This window comes from Oryctolagus cuniculus, chromosome 6 (assembly GCF_964237555.1).
Source record: "Oryctolagus cuniculus chromosome 6, mOryCun1.1, whole genome shotgun sequence".
Taxonomy (NCBI): domain Eukaryota; kingdom Metazoa; phylum Chordata; class Mammalia; order Lagomorpha; family Leporidae; genus Oryctolagus; species Oryctolagus cuniculus.
The window spans coordinates 672476-692333 of NC_091437.1; the positions used below are offsets into that span (position 1 = coordinate 672476).

Genomic DNA, 19858 nt, shown 5'->3' on the forward strand with positions numbered 1-19858 from the left:
CTCATGACTAGAGCCTGGGGAGATTGCTGACACCTTAAACAAGAGTGTCAATTTGTTAAGTCAACAACAGGAGTCACTGTGCACTTACTCCTCATGTAGGATCTCTGTCCTTATGTGTAGTTCAATGTGAATTAGTGCTGTAACTAGTGCTCAAACAGTATTTTGCACTTTGTGTTCTGTGTGGTGGCAAACTGATGAAATCTTTACTTAATATATACTAAATTGATTTTCTGTATATAAAGATAATTGAAAATGAATCTTGATGTGAATGGAATGGGAGAGGGAGTGGGAGATGGGAGGGTTGCGGGGGGAGGAAAGTTATGGGGGCGGAAATCCATTGTAATCCATAAACTGTACTTTGGAAATTTATATCTACTAAATAAAAATTAAAAAAATATATATGAGCACTTCTGCTTGATTGCTCAGGGTGCCTTGGATTGTTTCACATCCTTATTCCTGAAAGCCTCTCACTCCCTCTGCCTGCCCTGTCTGCTGTTTGCCCCAGCTGACAGGTCCTTGTTTCTGATGACAGCAGGTGGTGCATTTGCCTTTGAATGTTGTTGACAAATGCCCTCCACCAAAGCTGCCCTTGCTGAGGGAGTTCCAGGACTGGGTCCTCAGGGAGTCTCCAGACAGATCAAAGAACACAAACACAGTTCCTGGGAGTGAGGTTCCCTCTGCCTCTGAGGACTCAGCTGCTGTCCTGGAGTCCACCACCCTAGTGGTGAGAGAGGCCGGGCAAGGAGACCTCACAACGCTGCAAGTCTCACCTGCTGCAGTCACCTACACTGGCTCTCTCACCCCCTACTGCACACTCTATGTCCGTATGTTTTCTCTGGGAAGACATCAGTGGAGTGCGTGGGTAGGGGCCTTGTGTCTCTCCTTAAAGGGAGACATCAGAGGCTGTGCCAGGGTCTCGCAGCTCAGAAGCACCCTGTGCCCTGCCTGAGCATTCCTGACCTCTGTGGCCTTGGATGCAGCACCCACATATCTGATCTGTACCCTCCAAGTCCCTCCCACTTGGTTAGGCAGTTCCTCTGGAATCTGGAAGAAATTCAAGCAACTCTCAGAGAAAAGTTAATTAATGCCTGGGGGTAGAATTCCTAATGGGCAAAGGTGATTGGAGCCCCCAGAAGTGATTACATAACAGCAGTGTTTCATTTCATCAGGCAGTTCCTTTACTGATGCACATGCTCACATTTGTTTCTCATTTCCTGCATTGCCATAGCCCCCCTGCAAGGGATGCATCAGTCCCACAGTGTTTTCTTTGTAAATATCAACTCAGGCGTCTGGGGTGATTTTCTGTGAAGAATGTGCCTGATTCCCTTTGGGGAGGTCAGTTTCCAAGGTTGATAGTGACCGGCTGGAACAGCTTCATAAACTTGAGGTTTAGTTGGGATCAGTCATCTGGTTCTTGCCAGGAGTGAAGGGAAGCTCACTTCCAGGTCAGTTCTTTCAAAGTGTGTAAATTAGAATCTTTCAGCAATTTATGAGACTTTCATTTCCACAGGACCTGAAACCTACACGTGGGGGATCCCAGACACTGAGAGCCAGAAGGGATTGCTGGCTCTGCATGGAAGCAGGGCAGAGAAGAGTTACCTGGGTAAGGCTTGGACTGGGAGACAGGCACTGGTGTTGACAGAGGACAGGCCACCGGGTGACACTGTTCTCCACCTGCCCACCATCTGAGATGCTTGGTTCCTGACTTGGTTCTCATCAAGGTGAGAGATGGGAGCAGGATTCTGAGTGTGGGTGTCAGTAGGTTTGTGTGTGTGAAGGGGTGTGGGAGCTGGAGGGCAGAGGAGAAGTCTGGATGGGAGGGGATAAGATGCTCAGTCATCACCCACAGGTAAGAGATGGCACACGGACTCTGAATCAGCCTGTCTAGGTTCAAATCCAGGTTCTGTACTTTTTACCCATTTCATCTTGGCTAAGTGAGCAAACCTCTCTGCTGGGGTCCCTTATCTGTAAAATATGACATAGCAAACTGCCCATGAGGGTAATTACTAAGTGCAAGGTACTTAAAACTGTGACCTCTACTTAGCATGTATGTGTTACCCATTGCTGTTTCAAGTATGACCTATCTTACAGATTTTTTGTTCAGAAATATATCTTTTTTTTTTTTTGACAGGCAGAGTGGACAGTGAGAGAGAGAGACAGAGAGAAAGGTCTTCCTTTGCTGTTGGTTCACCCTCCAATGGCCGCTGCGGCCGGCGCATCACGCTGATCAGAAGCCAGGAGCCAGGTGCTTCTCCTGGTCTCCCATGGGGTGCAGGGCCCAAGGACTTGGGCCATCCTCCACTGCACTCCCTGGCCACAGCAGAGAGCTGGCCTGGAAGGGGGCAACCGGGACAGAATCGGGCACCCTGACTGGGACTAGAACCCGGTGTGCTGGCGCCGCAAGGCGGAGGATCAGCCTAGTGAGCCGCGGCGCTGGCCAGAAATATATCTTTTAGAAAAGATTTATTTATTTCAAAGGCAGAGTGACATAGAGGTGGAGAGATCTTCCATCTGCTAGTTCATTCCCTAAATGGCCACAACAGTTGAGGCTCTGCCAGACTGAAGCCAAAAACCTGGAACTCTATCTGGGTGTCCCACATGGGTAGCAGGAGCCCAAGTACTTAGGCCATCTTCAGCTGCCTTCCCAGGCACATTAGCAGGGAACCGAATTTGAAGTGGAACAGCCAGGACTTGAATCAGCTCTTTGATATGGGATGCCGGCATTGTAAGTGACATCTTAACCTTCTGTGCTACTACTACACCAGTCCCCCAAAATATACCTTAAATGTACAAATTAGTTATTCTCTGATGTTTAGGTTTTAGTGAAAAATGGTGTAATGCTGAAATCACCTGGTTAAAGAGAACTGGAAGAACTGAAGCTATACTATCCAAGTCTGATGGAGATCAGTCTCCTGGGAAGATGAAGCAGACCTGGTCAGGTGTCCACCCTGGGCAGGCTCACCAGGTCACCCACCAAGCTGGGAGGCCCCCAATGGGGATGCTCTGAGAGAACCAGGGATATTCTTACCCCACAGTTTACCCTCTAGGTTTGATGAGTACAAAGGCAAATGTAGCACCTCACTTATCACGTACCCTAGTGAGCAAATGAGATGGCACCCTTGGGATTCCCTGCAGGACCTGGGTCCCAGGGGTGGGGGGCTCCTTGTTGCTCCTTCACTAACTCTTGCCCCCCCTTTCTGTTTCCCTTTCTGTGCTGCATAGTCGAGTGCTGGACACTCAGTCTTAGTGCTGAGATTAAACACAAGAATAAGACAATGAAATTTCTCCCAAGCAAGGGATGGGAAAAAAGATAGATGGTCATGGGTACCTATTACAGGGGCAGTGAGGCTGTGTGAGAGTCCAGGTGCAGACTGTGTTGATACTGAGTCCAGTACCTCATTTAGTCACTGCAAATGCTCATCCACCAAAAAAATCTGTGATTCTAAAACCGGTGAGTTTTTAAGACCAAAATTAGTTTCCTTTGCAATTTTGAAAGCATCCTCCATAAAGGATGTCTATGGCCTTCCCACATCAACATCTGAAAACAGATGCAATCTTTGAGGGAGTTACCCCTCCATTCCCTCTCTAGGGCGATGACGGCCTCCTGTGGGTCCTGAAGCCAAGGAGCAGAGAGCTTGAGGCTGTGCTGGGGAGGCATCCTGCAGGCACTGAGTAGACACCAGGGAGGACACCGAGACCAGCCCCCTGCACCCCCTATTCCATGGCTCTGTGGCTGATGCAGTGAAGTGCTGCATCTCCCCTCATGTGAGCATCAGCTCTAGGGAGCCCCATGATCACACACAGGACTGTGGGAAAATCTTGGTGCTCATTCATGTGGTTCTGATGACCCAAGGGTTCATAGTACCCAGATGCATCCACTAGATGTTTTATTTTTTCTTCTGGATATTCCACTATAATGTGGCTCATGAGTTCCAAACTCATGTGTTTTTATGGATTGGCAGAATAAAGAAAACCAAAAGTTGTGAGGCTGGAGGAGCAGTGGGAGAGTGAGGGAAAGGAAGCATGCAGGGCATCTTCACACGGAGTCAGGGTACACATTAAGATGAGCTGGATAGATGTAACGTATGAGCATAGGAGCACTGTCGTATCTGGCCCTTAGCAGCTTAGTTGAGTGCCTGCTGTTGGAGATTATCCATTTTCTCACTGAAATTAACAATATCTGGAAAGGCACTGTAGCTGAAGTGATTACTGTGGAGCATTATTCACCCTTATCTGGAAGAAAATATCCCTGAAATGACATTGGTGCAAATGAGCTGAAGCTTCCAATGCCCCAGGTTTCTCAGAGAGGAACCACTCACAGTCTAAGTGATAATGGAACTTACAAGTGCCATTCTCCCAGATGGAAGACATGAGCAAGGCTTCTCTGTCCCTCAGGTGTGTTTCATGACCCTCCAGGTTTGTTATGGGTTTATGTGTTTTCTTAAGGCCTCCTCTCATCTAAATAATTAGTGATGTGGTCATCATGAGAATGATAAGCCAGGCTTATTTCTGTCCCTGTTGCTCAAAATTGCTTGGCACAGGAGACTTTTATTTCTATTTCTGTGATTTTGGAGGCTGGGGGCAATAGATATTCTCCAACTGGAATACAGGCACAGTCTAATTTCTCATTTGCAGTTCATAGAAACTGATTCAGTGGTTGTTCATGATTTTTTCTCATATGATTTATCATTTTTTATGACTATTTCCAAAGAAATGCACAACATTGGCTACTCAGTAAAATCATGGGCTGATGTGTCATGCTCTCGAGTTTCCATCATAGGACAGGGATCATGGATTTATTTTATTGTACTTTATTGCACATTCATCTATGGTTCCTGCATGCGTAGACTTAAATCAGCCCATAGGGAAAAGTCCATATGTGAAAAGAATTCATGAATTTACCTAGTGCAGTTCTAGCCAGGGGCATATCCAATGGCTACTTGTGATCTCAAACAATTGGCTGTAGTTTTATTTGTAGTCACAAGAAACCCATGAATCTCCATTGTTGGGGCTTAACAGACCATATTAAGTAGAGGACTGATGATTTAAACCATGAAATATCTGAAAATTCAGAATGAAATATATAAGCATTGAGAAGATTGGTGAATAGGATCCTGTTGGCTGTCTTCAATCCCTCCTTATTTGCCCAGTCTCATGCTTCACTGTGAATAGAGTTTACTTCCCTACCGTGTTGGAATGTGGATGACAGTGACAGGTCACGCTGAGCTCAGATAATCACAGGAATCACATGACTCTACTTGCTCCTTTTTGTGTTTCTTCTGGCCTCCCTAAGGATAGCAAGTCCCAGAGGTGGGCTTTTGGCCTAGTGATTAAGATGCTTGTTAAAGCTCTCGAGTCTCATATTGAGTAACTGGATTCAATTCCTAGTTCCAGCTCCTTTGATTCTACCTTCGGGCGAGTGCAGACCATGGGAGGCAGTGCTGATGGCCCATGTAGTTGGTCCCTGCCATGCATGTGGGAGACATGGATTGAGTTCATAGCTCCTGACTCCAGCCTGGTACCAGCCCTGGCCATTGCAGGCATTTGGGAAGTGAATCAGCAAATGACTTTCTCTCTCTGTCTCTGTCTCTCAGTCTCTATCTCTCTCCCTTCCTCCCTCCCTCTCAAATACATATTAATAATTTCTTTAAAAGTAAAGAACAGGGACCAGCTCTGTGGTGCAGCAGGTTAACGCCTTGGCCTGAAGCGTCAGCATCCCACATGGGTGCTGGTTCTAATCCCGGCTGCTTCTCTTCCAATCCAGCTCTCTGCTGTGGCCTGGGAAAGCAGTGGAAGATGGCCCAAATCCTTGTGCCCCTGCACCCATGTGGGAGACCCTGGCTTTGGATCTACACAGCTCCAGCCATTGCAGCCAGTTGGGGAGTGAACCAGCGGATGGAGAACCTCTATCTCTGCCTCTCCTATCTCTGTGTAACTCTTTCAAATAAATAAATAAATCTTTAAAAAAAGTAAAGAACAAGCCCCAGGTACCTACTGATCCCAGAGTGAAAGATGTCTGAATTACACATGTACTTGTGTTGCAGCCTAAAACAAAATGTTCCATTTGACCTGCAGATGTGGGAGCAATAAAATTAGTGTCTATTTTCAAAAGTCACTCAGATTCAAGGGGTTGTTGTTACATCAGATTAATTTAGTGACAGCTGACTGATAGAAATGTTTGGAAAATTTTTATACAATTCCACTTGACTTTTCTCTCATCTTCTTTTTGTTAGCTCAATCAGACAAGTCAACGCAATGGAGAACGGAAATGAGACGTTAATGGCAGATTTTATTCTCTTGGGACTCTTCCCCCAAATGAAATATGTCAGTGTCCTCATCCACATTATCATCTTGATTTACCTGGCTTCATTCGCTGGGAACCTCATCCTGCCCCTCCTGATATGGATGGACCTGAAGCTCCATACCCCAATGTACTTTCTCCTCAGCCAGCTTTCTGTTGTAGACCAGGCCCTCATTAGCACCACTGTTCCAAAGATGGCAATAAACTTTTTCTCTGGAAGGAAGAACATCACACGTCTTGCTTGTGGAACCCAGTTATTTTTCTTCTTTGCTCTTGGGGGTGCTGAGTGCATCTTGTTGACTTTCATGGCCTATGACAGTTACGTAGCTGTCTGTAACCCCCTGAGATATGCAGTATTTATGAACCATGCAGTCTGTTTACAAATGGCTGTGGTGTCCTGGATAGGGGGAATTCTAGCTTTCACAGCTCATACTTCTTACACCATGAGTCTGCCAACGTGTGGCTCCAGAGAGATCCACCATTTCTACTGTGAGATGCCAGGGATCATGAAGATCTCATGCGCAGACACTTCCACCTATGAACTGGTGGTCTTTGTGATGGGCATTGCATTTCTAGTTATCCCCTTTGGACTCATTATGTCTTCTTACACCCTCGTCTTCCTCAGTGTCCTTCGTATGAAATCCCCCCAAGGTAGGAACAAGGCCTTGGCTACATGCTCCTCCAATCTTCTAGTGGTGAGTCTTTACTTAGGACCGTGTGTTTTCATGTCTATGACACCGGGTTCATCCCACACCCCTGAGCAGGAGCAGGCTGTATCTGTATTCTGCACTGTCCTCACACCCATGCTAAACCCCCTTATCTACAGCCTGAGGAACAAGGATGTGGTAGGGGCTTTTCAGAGAGTTGTGGGGAAACATTTGATCTCTGAACAGAAGACATAAGTGCCAATAAGATAAACAACTACATGGAGGACCAATAGGCAAAACTCTAGGAGCATCCACAATCCTATTTTCTGGCGTGAGGAGCTCTGCTCCATTCCCTGTGAGAAAAATCACATGGTTTAATTCAATCAACAATGTTAAAAAGTTTTTAATGGACATTTGTATTTAAAAATTTTTGATCAGAGTTGGCAAACTCAAAAGGCTTCCATAGCCTTGGTAACCCATGACAAGAGCCTAGGGTGATCACTGACACCATACACAAGAGTGTCAATTGTTAAGTCAAAAACAGGAGTCACTGCGCACTTACTCCCCATGTAGGATCTCTGTCCTGAGCCCAGAGCCCACTGAAACTAGGGAAGCCAGGCTAGGACCTAAAGCCACCCTCTCTGCTGTGGTCTTTGTGCTGCTGAGGTGGACTCATGGCCTGATGCTGCTCCTACCCCACTAGTGATGCTGCATGAGGTATCAGAGTGGTCAGCAGGAGCCTCGGTGCTCCACTTGGCACTGAAACTGCTCTAGAGACTCTGTCTTCTGGCACTGGCCTGGGCACAGGGGCCATTAGGATCTGCTCACACTGGGTTTTCCTGGCCTGAATAACAACACAGTCCTGTGGTTCCTTGCTGATGGCCACAGGCTGTAGGAGGGGAGGTAGGAGGGCACATGTGGGGCTCTGTGCAGTCTTGAGGATACCCAGCAGGCCCAGGTGAGGCCAACAGTGATACATGCTGATACACATGCTGATAAGGTCTACCCTACCTTACCCTACCCGCCTCATACTGGGGCAAGTCCCGAGACTCCATACACAAGCACTTGCGCAGAGATGGGAACCATTAGAACCTTCCGTGTTGGGCTTTGCCAGCCGATGCAAGTTGTGCTATTTATGAAAGACTGTAAGAGGTTGATAAAGGCTTCTGCTTCACTATCCAGACTGGCACCCAGCTGGACTACACCTGGGTCCCACAGTGGATGGGCCCTTGGGGTACTTGCCAGGCCTCCAAAGACTGGTGATGACACGTGCTGTAAGGAGTCCCTCCCCCTGGAGTGTAGGCCTCCACACAAGGCCTGGCAAGTCAGAGGCTTAGTCAATGAGGACTGGCCTGTGTGTAGATGCCTTTACCTATACCTGGTACTGGTCTCAGGGGGGTGGGCTCTAGCTCTGAGCTCTACTGCAGGGTCCTGCACTCCCTCTGCTGCCCTACTGTGCACCTGATCTTAGCCAAAAGGCTGAGAAGTGATCCTGCCCTACTCTGCAACAACCAGGGTCTTGCTGCAGTTCCAGCTGGCGGTTGGGGAAAGGGTGGTGGAGTTGGCCTGGCTGTGGAGGTCCAAACACTCAGTCTGCAGGTGTGGGCTGCTGGACTCCACCCGAGTCTGAAGTTGGTGATGGTGACGGTGGGCCTGACACAGGGATTCTGTCTCCTCTCTCCCTCCCCCAACCAAGAGCTGACTGTCCATACTGTGCTACTTGGGGCCAGGGCAGGGGTAACATGGCACCTCTTTCTTCCTGCTTTCTTCAATGCAACTTTCCCAACTATTCTACTAAACCAGGCACTGTGTGGTCTCTATCCTAGCTTCCATAGTTGTGTGACGGCAACTTGCTCTGTGGATAGCTGTTCAAACTGTAGTCCTCGTGGAGGTGTTTGCTGGGGCACCTTAGTCAGCCACAATCTTTCTTCCAGCCTATCATATTAATTTATCCACAAGAAAAGCTGAAGAAATTTTAATCAGTTTCTAAATAGTTGTTTCAACATAGTGGAATTCAACTGTTTCTCCTTGACACCAGTGATAAGCGAAGCCAAATGCCCAAACTTCTCACTTCCTCCTGGGTAGAAGTTTCTCAGTGTCCCTTGAGGTGGGACTCATTCAGTGTCATGGGTGGTTCAGGTATTGTCACTTTGGAAGCACTGACTTGTCAGACAAAAGTGTGCCTGTGGTGGCAGTTACAGCAGTCCCAACAGGGCGATGCTGTTTTCCCTTCTGGCCCTGGGTGGAGACGTCCCCAGTGGTTCTCAGACAAGCAGTTACTTGCACAGCAGTGATACACAGTGGAGGGAGCCTTCCTCCTGTAATGAGGGTACCTAGTCCTGAGTACAATAGCAGGGCTGCTGTGGGTGAGAATGAAAACATTAGTTTTGTTACCAAGACTTTGACTAGAATATCGTATTAGAGACGGGGCATGGAACCCAGCATGATGAAGTTGGTCTAGGGAAAAGAGTTTAGCCTATGAAGCAGAGAAAACCCCTTGGACAAAAGTAACCCCTGGCCTGGTCCATGACTTCTATGATTCTCCAGACTTCAGGGTGAATGAGGAAGGAATACAAAATTTCCAAATGTTTTAGGGACCTGGAGAAGGAAGCTTGTATTATCTGTCTGTGAGGTGGCCTGCTGATGACGGCTGATTTTCCATCAGTTTTGGAGGATGTCTTTCACGTGCACTATCTCAGGTCTCCTCGTGGAGTTCTCTGAAATGCCCGATGTCCAAACCAGAGACACTCAAACTGCAAACCAGGAAACATGCTTCAGGCCATCCTCTAAATCTCCTTGGCCGATGGGCCCCGCCCCCCCGACTCAGGGATGGAACTTCGAGTCTGTTGTAGACACTGCCCTTGGCTTTCCTCACTGACTTTAGCTTGGATTTTAGGGGCCTTCCTAAGAAGCAGGCTACTGTCTTTGGGAAATGATAGGAAAAGGAGGTTTAGACTCCAACTGAGTGCCCTTCAACCTGGGATCCTGACCCCATCCAGGTCTCCCAGGCACTGAGGGATGGGGCTGTGTTTGCAGAATTGTGCACAGTCAAGGGGATGGCATCAGGGCAGGAGAGGAACAATCAGCAGCCCAGAGGGCCTTGGGAGCTCTTCCTGCTGGAAGGGTCCATGTCCTGGACCTGGAGGAAGTGACCTCACTTCCTTGGTGACGGGCCACAACAGAACATGGAACTCTGGTAACCAGGCACCCACATTCTAGTGGTAGCCATTGCCAGCTCACTTGATAGGAAACGTTGCAGGGAGAACTATGTTCCCTTGCTGCTGCCCTTCAAGGCGAGGCTCTCGCAGAGCCAAAGCCCAGAATGAAGGTCTCTTCCAGCGTGTAACACGCTGGCTGAGCTCTCACTATGGACGCCTGTGGCCACGGGGGAGGAGGCAGCCACAGGTAACAGGGTTTAGCAGCCCCGGAAAGTCCCGTCCAGGGCCGGAGTCTCTGGTGACCCTCGTGGGCTGTCCTCCCGTTCCCAAGAAGGAAACAGGAGGGGCCCTTCCTGCACAGCACCAGGATTCAGGCATTGGAGGATGGCTGTGGTGTCGTCCGTACCCATTCCAGGGATGGCAGATGGGAAAGTGGGTGTTGGGGGCCCTTTTGTGTACTCAGGGGTTACACCTGAGTTCTCCTGTGTCCCCTGGAGTCCTCCTGGCTGGGGGTATACACAGATGTCCCTATGTATGTGACCTGGGGAGTGGAAATACTCACAGAGTGTCTCCTGTGGGACACTGATGCCTTCTGGCCTGGCTCCGGGCACTCTGTTTGCAGGGCTCCACGCTGGAGATCAGCAATGATTCCCATGAGGAACTCATCTTCTCAGGCAACGGACAGGTGCGTCAGGCCAACAGCCGTGGACAGTGCTGGGCTGGGCTGAGGGAGGAGTCTAGGGAGATACACAGGCAGGGACTCAAGATGAGCAGGCTGGGCCGAGGACCAGAGCCTGGATATAGGCACCTCTGGGCCCCGTTCTGGTGTTTCACTCCTGAGTGACTGACCCCAGTCTCGTTCCTAAGAGATCTCGCCCCTATGCTGCCCACTGACAGCTGGGTTATGGCAACCCCATGTCTGGTCCTGGTGGGATTTTCAGGGGACAGGTTACTACTGGTTCCCTGGATACGAAGTCTAGAGCATCCACGTGTGACAGCACTGTTTTCCCACCCAGCCCGGGAATCCCGGGCAGAGGTCAGCTCCGCTGTGCTTCCAGACCTCCCCACAACCCACGACGGAGAACCCAAACCCCACACACAGGGGTGAGTCTTACACTCAAGAGAGAGAGAGAGAGATAGAGAGAGAGAGAGAGAGAGACTACTGCAATCATGTGTTGGCAGTGTGTCTCTTGGTCTCAGCCCTGGAGCCCCCACCCGTCTCCATCCTGTTCCATGAGAAAGGACATTTGTCCTGCGGCTCAGCTGGGATTCCAGTGCTCGTCCCCGGCTGCCCTGCTGCAGGTCACGGCCTCAGAGAGCGCCCCTGGAAGCCTGGTCTGCTGGGCAGTCAAGCCCAGGGCCCACACGAGGGCGGCTCTCACACAGGAGTTTGCACACAGCGCTGGGGGCTGGATGTGCCTGTGTCTCCTGCTTGTACATGTCCATCTCTGTTCCCATGTTCTTGTGTTCTCCCGTGCTTCTCTGTGTCCTTGTCCCCTCTCCTTATCAGCATGGCAGAGCTGGGGCCCACACCATGGCCTGGCCTAACGTCCATCACCTCCTCAGGAGCACATGGCACATGCAACCACACTCAGGGACGCAGAGTCAGAGCGTCACCGTCGCTCTCACAGGAGCTAATGCCCTGCTGAGACAGAGGCCCAGACCGCACTTGCTGGGGAGAGGGGCTAAGGTGTGCCCCTGGAGCAGCCACGGTCACATCACCGTGCAGAAGGGCTGTGGCCGGGACACCGCCAGCTGCCATCTCTGCACTGCTGCTCCCAGCTGCTGGCCTCCCTGGGGGAATACTCTGCCCTCCCCACTCTCCCACACTGCTCTCTATGTGGCCAACAAAGTCACTCTGGGCCTTTCATTCCCCACCCCCCAGGGATGTGAGGGGTCACCTGGTGCAGCTGGATGCCCTCTATGAGGGGGTCTTCTCCCAGCCCAGACTCCAGTGGTTGGGGGTCCCTGACTCCTGTCCCTGCTGGTCCCCCCTAGTTTGGAGGTGTGTCCACACTGCACCTGGCAGAGGTCTGCCCCCTGCAGAGCCTGCAGCCATGCACCGGGGCAAAGCTGGAGGAGTCCCTGGTCCTGGCCTCCCCAGGAAGAACCATTGCTTACCTGTCCACTCTGCTGTGCTCATATGACGACTTCAGTACTGTTCCGTATTTCCTGGACCAGATATTCCATAGGTGAGTGTCTGTGCCCTCCAGACACACGGGGCCTCTGCTGCCCCCTAGCCGTGGCTCTCTGTGCTCCTCTGAGAAGTGGGGTGGTGTGGGCGTGAGCCTCAGGGGTTGACAGGGACCATGTGACTGCAGACATGGCAGAGGCCTGGTGCCTGCTCTGTGGCCAGGGCTTCTGGTGCTGCGCTCATCCCTCTTCTTCTGGTCTCTGCACCCTCGGGACTCAATAGCCCACGGCCCTCAAGGTTTGGAAAACCTCACAGAGAGCAGCCCTGCCTTCCCATCTGTAAAGGAGGCCTCCCAGCCCCAGGCCCTGATTCAGACACAGCAGGGCCCGGGCACTGGGTGTGAGGCCCAGGCCCCTGAGCTCTCTGGCAAGGGTCCGTGTGTGGTTCATCCCACAGCACGTGAATGTTAAACACTGGGCAGTCACTTTGCAGACACGCGTCACAGCTCAGCGAGCAAAGCAGACAGCATTCCCGGGGCCTCTTGACCTGGGAGGACCCAGACTCTCCCAGCTGAAGGCCTGCCTGGGTCCTGTGCACAGGGTCAGAGGGAAGAGCATGCGTCCCCCCATGGTCTTGCCAGGACGTCAGAGCCCAGGCCCCACTAGGACGTCAAGGACTGTGGGTCCAGTCAGAGGCCTTCTGTCCCTGCAAACTGTGGGAGTGAAATGTGGGCTGTGGCTGGGGAGGGACAGACAGGGTGTGGATCTCCCACTTCCTGTGACTCCTCTGAGAGTACCGAGGCATGGGGACTCCCCACAAAGGAAAGGAGAACAGAGCTGGGAATGGGGTCCCAGACCTGCAAAGGAGAGGGGAGGCTGGGGCACAGAACAGCCAGGGGTCCATGCCCAGCACAGGTGCTTCCCAGCTCCACCCACACTACTCACCCCTGCCCCAGGAGGCCCAGACCTGCAGAGATCCTGAGAAACCTGCTCCCAAGTCTGCCTGGAGCCTCCGTGCTGAGAACCGGAGGCCCTCCCCTCAGGAAAGGTCACTGGGAGGCTGTCACCACAGGGTGTGCACCAGCCCTGTTGACCAGGTCTCCCATGGCCAGGGCAGCCCAGGAGGGCTTGGGGGGTGGGGTCATGCTCTGGATAGGCTGAGGCATGCCCAGGGTCCCAGAGTCACAGAGGGGCCCCAGGCAGTGCAGTGTGATGGCCAAGGCCAGCCTCTGACCCTGCTGCCCTCGCTTGTGTCCCCAGCAACATGGCTTCCTTCCTGGGACGCTGCAGAGACCTGTACGAGGCAGAGCTCCATGGCCGCACCAGCCTTCCACTGCTGAAGATGAAGGTGGGCTGCAAGCCTGTCAGCCTTCCTGGAGGAGATCTGGGGACCCAGGTGTACTTTCTGTATGCCCTGCCCGGACACGTCCAGCACCCTGAGGCCAAAGCAGACGGTGAGGGGCAGCACAGTCTGCAGGTCTTTCAGGGGCGGTGTTTGGGGCTGGAATCCCCTTCCATGCAGTACGACCTCTCGGTGTTTGCAGAGGCCACTGGAAGGTGATTCACGTTGGCGACCCTTTCTCTTCTTCCAGCTCCTGCTCTGCGTGCAGGGCCAGCACCCTTCTGCGTACTGGCTCTGGAGCCAGCTGCAGCACCACTGGCTCAGCCAGGACCTGCTCCAGAGTCAGGGCCAGCTTCCCCATGGGGCCTGCCCCCAAGCGCACAATCAGCACCAGGGCCAGCTCCACAGGCCTCCTCTGGCTGGGCTGGGACTGCAGAGAGGCTGCTTGGGGAGGAGATGGTTGACATCACCGCCTTCTCCCCCAGGACGATGGCAGAACAGCTCACGCTTCTGGATGCGGTGAGCAGCCGGCTCTGCTGGGCAGGGCCAGGACCACGGCGTCCCCGTGGCACCTGCCGTCCCACACAAGCCCTGGCTAGAGTCAGCACAGGCTTCATGTCTCAGCCCCAGTGTGACCCAGGCTCGTTTCTCATGTCCTAACCCACCTGTCCCCTGTGGACAGCAGATGTGGGACACACTCATGCCAGGTACACAGAGTGACAGACAGAAAGCTGGGCACGGTGTGGCCCGGTGGTGGTGGAGGGCACTCACTGAGGTGCAGCCTGGCCCCCCATCCCTGCCGGTCTGCCCAGAATGCCTTACCTGTCTCAGGAGTATTAGGCTTCAGAGTTGGACGGGGTCCCAGAGCAGATACGCAAACAGAGCCCCTTGGTGTAGCTGCCACAGGGAGGTGCGCTGGGATGGGCACAAAGAGCACAGGGCTGATGGCGATGAGCTGAGGGATGGGGAGTTGGCCAGGATGCCTGGGAGAAAACACCTCTGTGTCTTCTCTCCAAGAATGGGCTCTGGGCCGTGGGGCTCTGGGCACCCTCAGTGGGCTGCTGCTCCCACCGCTGTGAGCCCCATGCACAGCACCCATGCACTCTGAGTGGGGGTGGCTGTGCCCATGGGACACTCTCCTCCCCAGGAGCTGTTCCAGAAGGTCGTGCCCTTCCACTGCCTGGGCTCCGTCTGGACCGAGCGCAACAAGAGAGGCAAGGAACTGGCCTCCACTGTCCGTGCCACCGTCCAGCAGTTCAACTGCGTGACAAATTGTGTAGTAACCACATGTTTGAAGGACCCCAAAATGAAGGCCACGGACAGGGCCCGTGTGGTGGAGCACTGGATCAAGGTGGCCAAGGTCAGCTGCGGGCAATCAGGGCCCTCGCTCACTGCGCTCTGGGAATGGCCACTTTGCTTTATCAGCCCTCGGGAGTACACCCTGTGGCTGAAGACCCTGCACAGACCCTGGGCCCTTCCTGGCAGGGAGGGGCCTGACCTGACTCACTTCCCCCAGGGGTGCATGCTCACCTCCCACCTGAACCTCCGTGTGGGTTGAACCCAATCCTCTCCCTGTGAGGGTGGTCGAAGTGCCCTCGTGCCTTCCTGTGGCTCCGTGGGCATCTGATGCAGGAGGGGGACGTCAGCCCAGGGGGATCAGGTGACTTCTCCCTCATCCGCTCTGCTCTCCAGGAGTGCCAGACCCTCAGGAACTTTTCCTCGGTCCACGCCATCCTGTCTGCTCTGCGGTCCACCTCTCTTTACCGTCTGAAAGAGACGTGGGGAGAAGTCTCCAGGTGGGTGCCTGTCTTGTCCAGGAGCTCCAGGGTTGTCTGGGACCCCAGAACTCAGCACTAACCCCCATGAAGCTGAGAAGGGCCAGTGGCCAGGGACTTGGGGACCAGACATGGACCAGTTGGGGAGGGCAACTGCCTCCCTCGGTCCAAGGCCAGGATATCTGTCTCACAGACATTTACTTAGTGTCAGGCGCTGGTTCCTTTTTAAGATTTATGTATTGTGTAAAAGTCAGAGTTATGGAGAAAAAGGGATTGACAGAGAAACCTTCTAGTGCTGGCTCACTCCCCCAGTGGCCACAGTGGCTGGGCCAGGCCCAAGCCAGTGGCCTTCTCCATCTGGGCACCCCTGTGATCACATGGGATGCTGGCATCACAGCCATCAGCCTAACCCTCTGCACCACAGCACCGGCCCAAATCCAGGTTCTTAACTTGCCCACCTGCACCTGCTCCTGGGCAGCACCAGAGCTCCCTGTGCAGGTGAACTTGAGGCAGAACAGTGTTGCTCAGTGGAGGGGAGGGGCCCAGGAGAACCACTTGAGCTCCCTGCCTGTCCCCTGGGCACCAGGGCTTAGGGAACTCAGTGGGAAACTCACCTGGGCCGTGTGCATCCTCCTTGCTCTCCAGTAAAGGGAGCTGCACTCACCACCCTCCCATCACACTGAGTAGCTCCTCCTGGTTTCCCATCTCCACAGGAAATGCTGCAAAAAATTTGAGCACCTGTGTGAGAAGGACAATGGCTTGAGCAGGGATCGGCTCACCAAGGTAGGGGGGCTGGGATGTGGGGCAAGTGTTTGGGGGGTAGGGTGAGGTGTGGGGTGAGGGCCTTGTGCAGGGGTGGTGTTGGCTGGCAGGACAGGCTCTGTGCCCCTGACCCCACCTGGGCTGTGTGGCAGAGTGGCAGGAAGGGCTTCCCTCCTTCCACCAGGTGACCTCGGTTCCTCAGGGAGCCAGGCCTTGCCTGGGATCTGCCTGCCCAGGACCTGCATGGGGAAGGCTGCCTGCCTGCACTGGGGAGGGGGGAACCGAACAACATGGGTGTCCCAGGGCCCATGGTAGACGGCTGCCGAGCATCAGGTGCAGTGGGCACATGAGAGACAGACACCTGTGGCTGTGATGCCCGTCCTGCCCTGACCTACTGCCCATCACCTGAGGTGCTGGGATTCTCACCCTGTGCAGGGCAATGACATCATCTCCAGGTGGATGAGGAGAAGTTCCTGGGGCCTCCTCACACATGCCTGCTGGCTCTGTCCTGACCACATCTTAACGCCATCCACCTGATCGAGGCAGCAAAGTGTGGCCACCCAGATCCTGTGCAGGCCCTGCCTGTCACTAGAGATGATTCCTGGGGGCCACTCACTGAGTGGAAGGGGAGATGTGCAGCAGAAGCTGTGGTTCATCGTCAACCCTGCTGGGGGTGTGGGGAGCACCCAGTGGGGCTGGGTGGCCAGCACCTGTCAGCCAGGCCTCCTGAGACCACCTGGCCCTCTCTCTCTATGGCTGTGCCTGGCCAGGGATCAGGACACAGAGAGCCCTGATGGACTCCTGGCCAGGGGTGCAGCTGGAGTTGGGGTGAAGCAGTGGGATGCCGGTCAGCTGGGGGCAGGGCAGGCTCTCCTGTGTGGCCCTGGGCTGGTCACTGCCCATGGCCTCTGATTTCTCAAGTAGAGGATGGGGCTGATGAGCCTGTTGTGCAGGGCTCATGGGGGTCGGTGAGGCACAAGGAAGGGTGATGCGCGGTGCAGGGCCTGGCCTTCCTCCCAGGGGACAGTGAGGAGGAGGAGGGCAGGCATAGGATACTGAGTCAGGACAGCTATGGGGGGGTGCCCAGCACCCTCGCCAGCCAAGGAGCAGACCCAGGGAGGCCCCTTGCTCAAGGTGCCCCCAGTGAGGGTGGGAGCACAGAGTGCACTTGGGGGAGGGGGTCAGACATGCAGGGCCCCAGCAGAGGGCCCAGGTGTGGGCAGGGGTGGGAAGGACAGGCCCTGTGACCCTGACCTTGATCCTGGCAGAAGGGAGCCTTCAAGCTTGCTTCCCGGGAGAAGAATCCGCAGAGAGCACAGATGAGGCTGCGGAAACAACAGAAGGTGTGTGTGCCTGGGCGAGGGGACTCCTCCGTCACACCAGGGCCCGAGCCACAGGAGCAGGGCCTCCACCTCCAGCCCTCCCTGCAGTCCCCACACTGCCTCAGTGGCCTCCACCGGAGAGACCAGAGCCAGGGCCTGGGGCAGCTGGGCTCTCAGTGCACTTGGGGCTGAGGTGGCACTGGGGGCCACACGGCCTGTGTGCCCTTGGACATCCCAGCAGGAGTCCTAGGGGTGCCTGCTGTCCTGGGAGTAGCTGGGAGGATGGAGAATGGGGGAGGCTGCCAAGGTCCTGATGGCTCCCAGTGGGAGACATGAGCCATGATTCAGGAGCTGGGGTGGAGGGGTCTCTAGGGCCAGGGCTCGGGGGGCAGCTGAGAGCAGGTGCTCATCACCACCCCCTGTGGCACAGGGAGTCGTCCCCTTTCTTGGCACCTACCTGACAGACCTGGTGATGCTGCACACTGCGATGGGGGACTCTGTGCATGTGAGTGATCCTGGGGCAGGTGGGGAGGGCCGGGTCCCTGAGGCTCGGGGATGGGAGAGCCTGGCTCGAGGACCTCATGAAGGGGAGGGTCAGGGCTGGGCCCAGCTGGGGGCGGTTCTGATGGACTCTGTCTGCCTTCCAGCAGGCTGACATCAGCTTCCAGAAACTGAATAAGGTGAGCAGCTGTGTCCTCACTCAGGGCAGGAGGGGAATGGGGGTCACAGGTGGTCCTGGTCCCTGCAGCTTTGCTCTATTAGGAGGGCTAGGTGCACATGAGGGGGAGACCCATCCCTAGGGTGGGTGCAGGTAGAGGACTGGAATTAAGGAGAAGCCCCTGGGGAGGGGCTGTTTGCACCCCCTTCGGAGGCCAGGGTGGGGCCTGCATGGGGTAGAGTGGAGGAGGCCTCTTAAGAGGAAACACCCAGAACCCCGCGGCCCCTCCCCTACCAGGTCCCCACAGCGTTCCCAGCCCAGGCCCTGACAGTGTCCTGTGTGTCCCTCCGTCCCCAGGAAATTACAGTCCTGCAAGAAATCCAACTGCTACAGGTGGCAGCGAGCAAGTATTATTTTAAGCGTGATGAGGAGTTTGTCGTGTGGTTCCGGTCTGTGGAGTTTCTCACGGAGAACGAGAGGTGAGTGATGGGCAGGAATTAGGTGAAGCCTAGGGTGGGGGTGGGAGGGCTCTCCCTGTTGTGCAGCTACAGGGAGCATCGCCCAGGCCCCCTGGTGGGCAGCAGGCCCTGTCCCATGGGCACTGCTGGCCCCAGGACTGCAGCTCCTGGACAGGCCCTGGGAGGGAGGCCTGAGCTGAGGCTCTTGGTGGACTCAAGGCTGTGCTCTCTCCGTTAGCTACGCCCTCTCCTGCCAGCTGGAGCCCTCAGCGAAGAGGCCTGCAGTGGCCTCAAGGCCATGAACGCCATTGTGATGCCCTGGTATTGGAACCTCAGGAGCAGATCTGAGCTCATTGTGAGCCTGGTGCCTGGGATAGTGGCCTCCCTGCTGTGAAGCTGAGGCCTGCGTTGTATCAGTTTAATTGCCCCTCTTATGTTTTCTCCTTTTCCTATTTAACTATAGTCACTGTTAGTAACTCCCTATTAGAATTTTATTAAAGTTAATATAAATATGTTGCACCATGAGTTTTATGTTTCCTCGTCATTGCTTCCCCATATCTGAGGTTGTGAGCGGTGTTCCACCCGTGCAAATGTGCCGCGGACATGGGCCCCTCCTAGTTGCAGCTCCAGGAGCTGCACCTTGCTGGTTGAGGTTCCCTGAGATTCTTCTAAGAGGAGCTGGCAGATCATTTGGTGCCTGGTGTAAAAACACTGCCTCACTCCTCTTGCACTTTCTGTCCTGTGTTTAGGATGTTACTTGTGGAGCCCTCTGTGGATCAGATGTGGTCTTTTCTTTGCACTGTTTCCACTCAGTGCTTTGTCACCAAATATCCAGAGAATTTTCCAAGCACGCAGCCCAGATATCCATTGCCAGACGATAGCCTCCTTGAGTTTTAGTAGGAAGTGATATCATAATAGCCAATTTTTCCTTTGGAAATTTATATTCATTAAATAAAAGTTAAAATAAAAAATAGTCAATTTTTCTTGGTGAAATAAAGAGTGACCTAAAAATGATTACATATAAATGTGTGTGATGCGTATAAATTATACCTGTTGCTGATATTTTTAATGAGAAGTATCTACCTTCTGTGTTTTACCGGGGATTTGAACCTTTTTCAGAGAAGAGAAGGAATAAAGGTCTCCATAGTTAGATAAGAGCAGACATGTGTGGCTCCTTCTTGGCTTCTAAGGCTTGTGTGCACATGCACATGTGTGTGTGTGTATGTGTACACATGTGTATGTTCATGATTGAGGTAGATCAGGGATACAGGATGTGTTATCCTGAGGTGACAATATTCTAAG

The 19858-nt window shown here is 53.5% G+C and overlaps 2 protein-coding genes and 1 long non-coding RNA gene across 8 annotated transcripts in view; 2 read left to right on the forward strand and 1 right to left on the reverse strand.

Annotated features, from left to right (window-relative positions):
- The window catches only part of LOC100342421 (olfactory receptor 2M2), a 31166-nt gene extending 23283 nt beyond the window's left edge, over window positions 1-7883 (forward strand). Inside the window, exons 1-3 of one of the 5 annotated variants that reach the window (XM_070075747.1) lie at window positions 1223-1335; window positions 1511-1721; window positions 6234-7883. In XM_070075747.1, the coding sequence (XP_069931848.1) occupies window positions 6256-7203 (948 nt within the window). In that variant the 5' untranslated portion in view covers window positions 1223-1335; window positions 1511-1721; window positions 6234-6255 and the 3' untranslated portion in view covers window positions 7204-7883. The other 4 variants (XM_017339482.3, XM_070075746.1, XR_011389403.1 and 1 more) reach the window with 4 other exon arrangements.
- A 1999-nt stretch (window positions 7884-9882) lies between these two features.
- On the forward strand, window positions 9883-19081 carry LOC103347588 (ral-GDS-related protein). Of its 2 annotated transcripts, none has more exons than XM_051839462.2 (13): window positions 9883-10353; window positions 10729-10791; window positions 12105-12298; window positions 13500-13693; window positions 13832-14100; window positions 14729-14941; window positions 15274-15377; window positions 16070-16139; window positions 17387-17461; window positions 17871-17945; window positions 18088-18120; window positions 18456-18577; window positions 18795-19081. In XM_051839462.2, the coding sequence occupies exons 1-13, from the start codon at window positions 10216-10218 to the stop codon at window positions 18856-18858; spliced, it is 1614 nt and encodes a 537-aa protein (XP_051695422.2). In that variant the 5' UTR covers window positions 9883-10215; the 3' UTR covers window positions 18859-19081. The 2 variants fall into 2 exon arrangements, with proteins under 2 accessions (XP_051695422.2, XP_069931846.1); XM_070075745.1 differs by having other exon boundaries at window positions 18091-18120.
- On the reverse strand, window positions 10681-13366 carry LOC138850041 (uncharacterized). The gene is made up of 3 exons (XR_011389405.1): window positions 13185-13366; window positions 12228-12278; window positions 10681-10843 (listed from the first exon to the last, which is right to left on the reverse strand). It is a non-coding gene; the product is annotated as an uncharacterized lncRNA (long non-coding RNA).
- Window positions 19082-19858: the final 777 nt, after the last annotated feature.

What these genes read in the sequence shown, in the direction of transcription:
- LOC103347588 (XM_051839462.2), top strand. Translation starts at nt 10,216, where the DNA reads ATGTTCCCTTGCTGCTGCCCTTCAAGGCGAGGCTCTCGCAGAGCCAAA. An exon ending in CTGGACCAGATATTCCATAG is followed by an intron (nt 12,299 to 13,499) that starts GTGAGTGTCTGT and finishes TTGTGTCCCCAG; the next exon opens with CAACATGGCTTCCTTCCTGG. An exon ending in ACGTGGGGAGAAGTCTCCAG is followed by an intron (nt 15,378 to 16,069) that starts GTGGGTGCCTGT and finishes CCATCTCCACAG; the next exon opens with GAAATGCTGCAAAAAATTTG.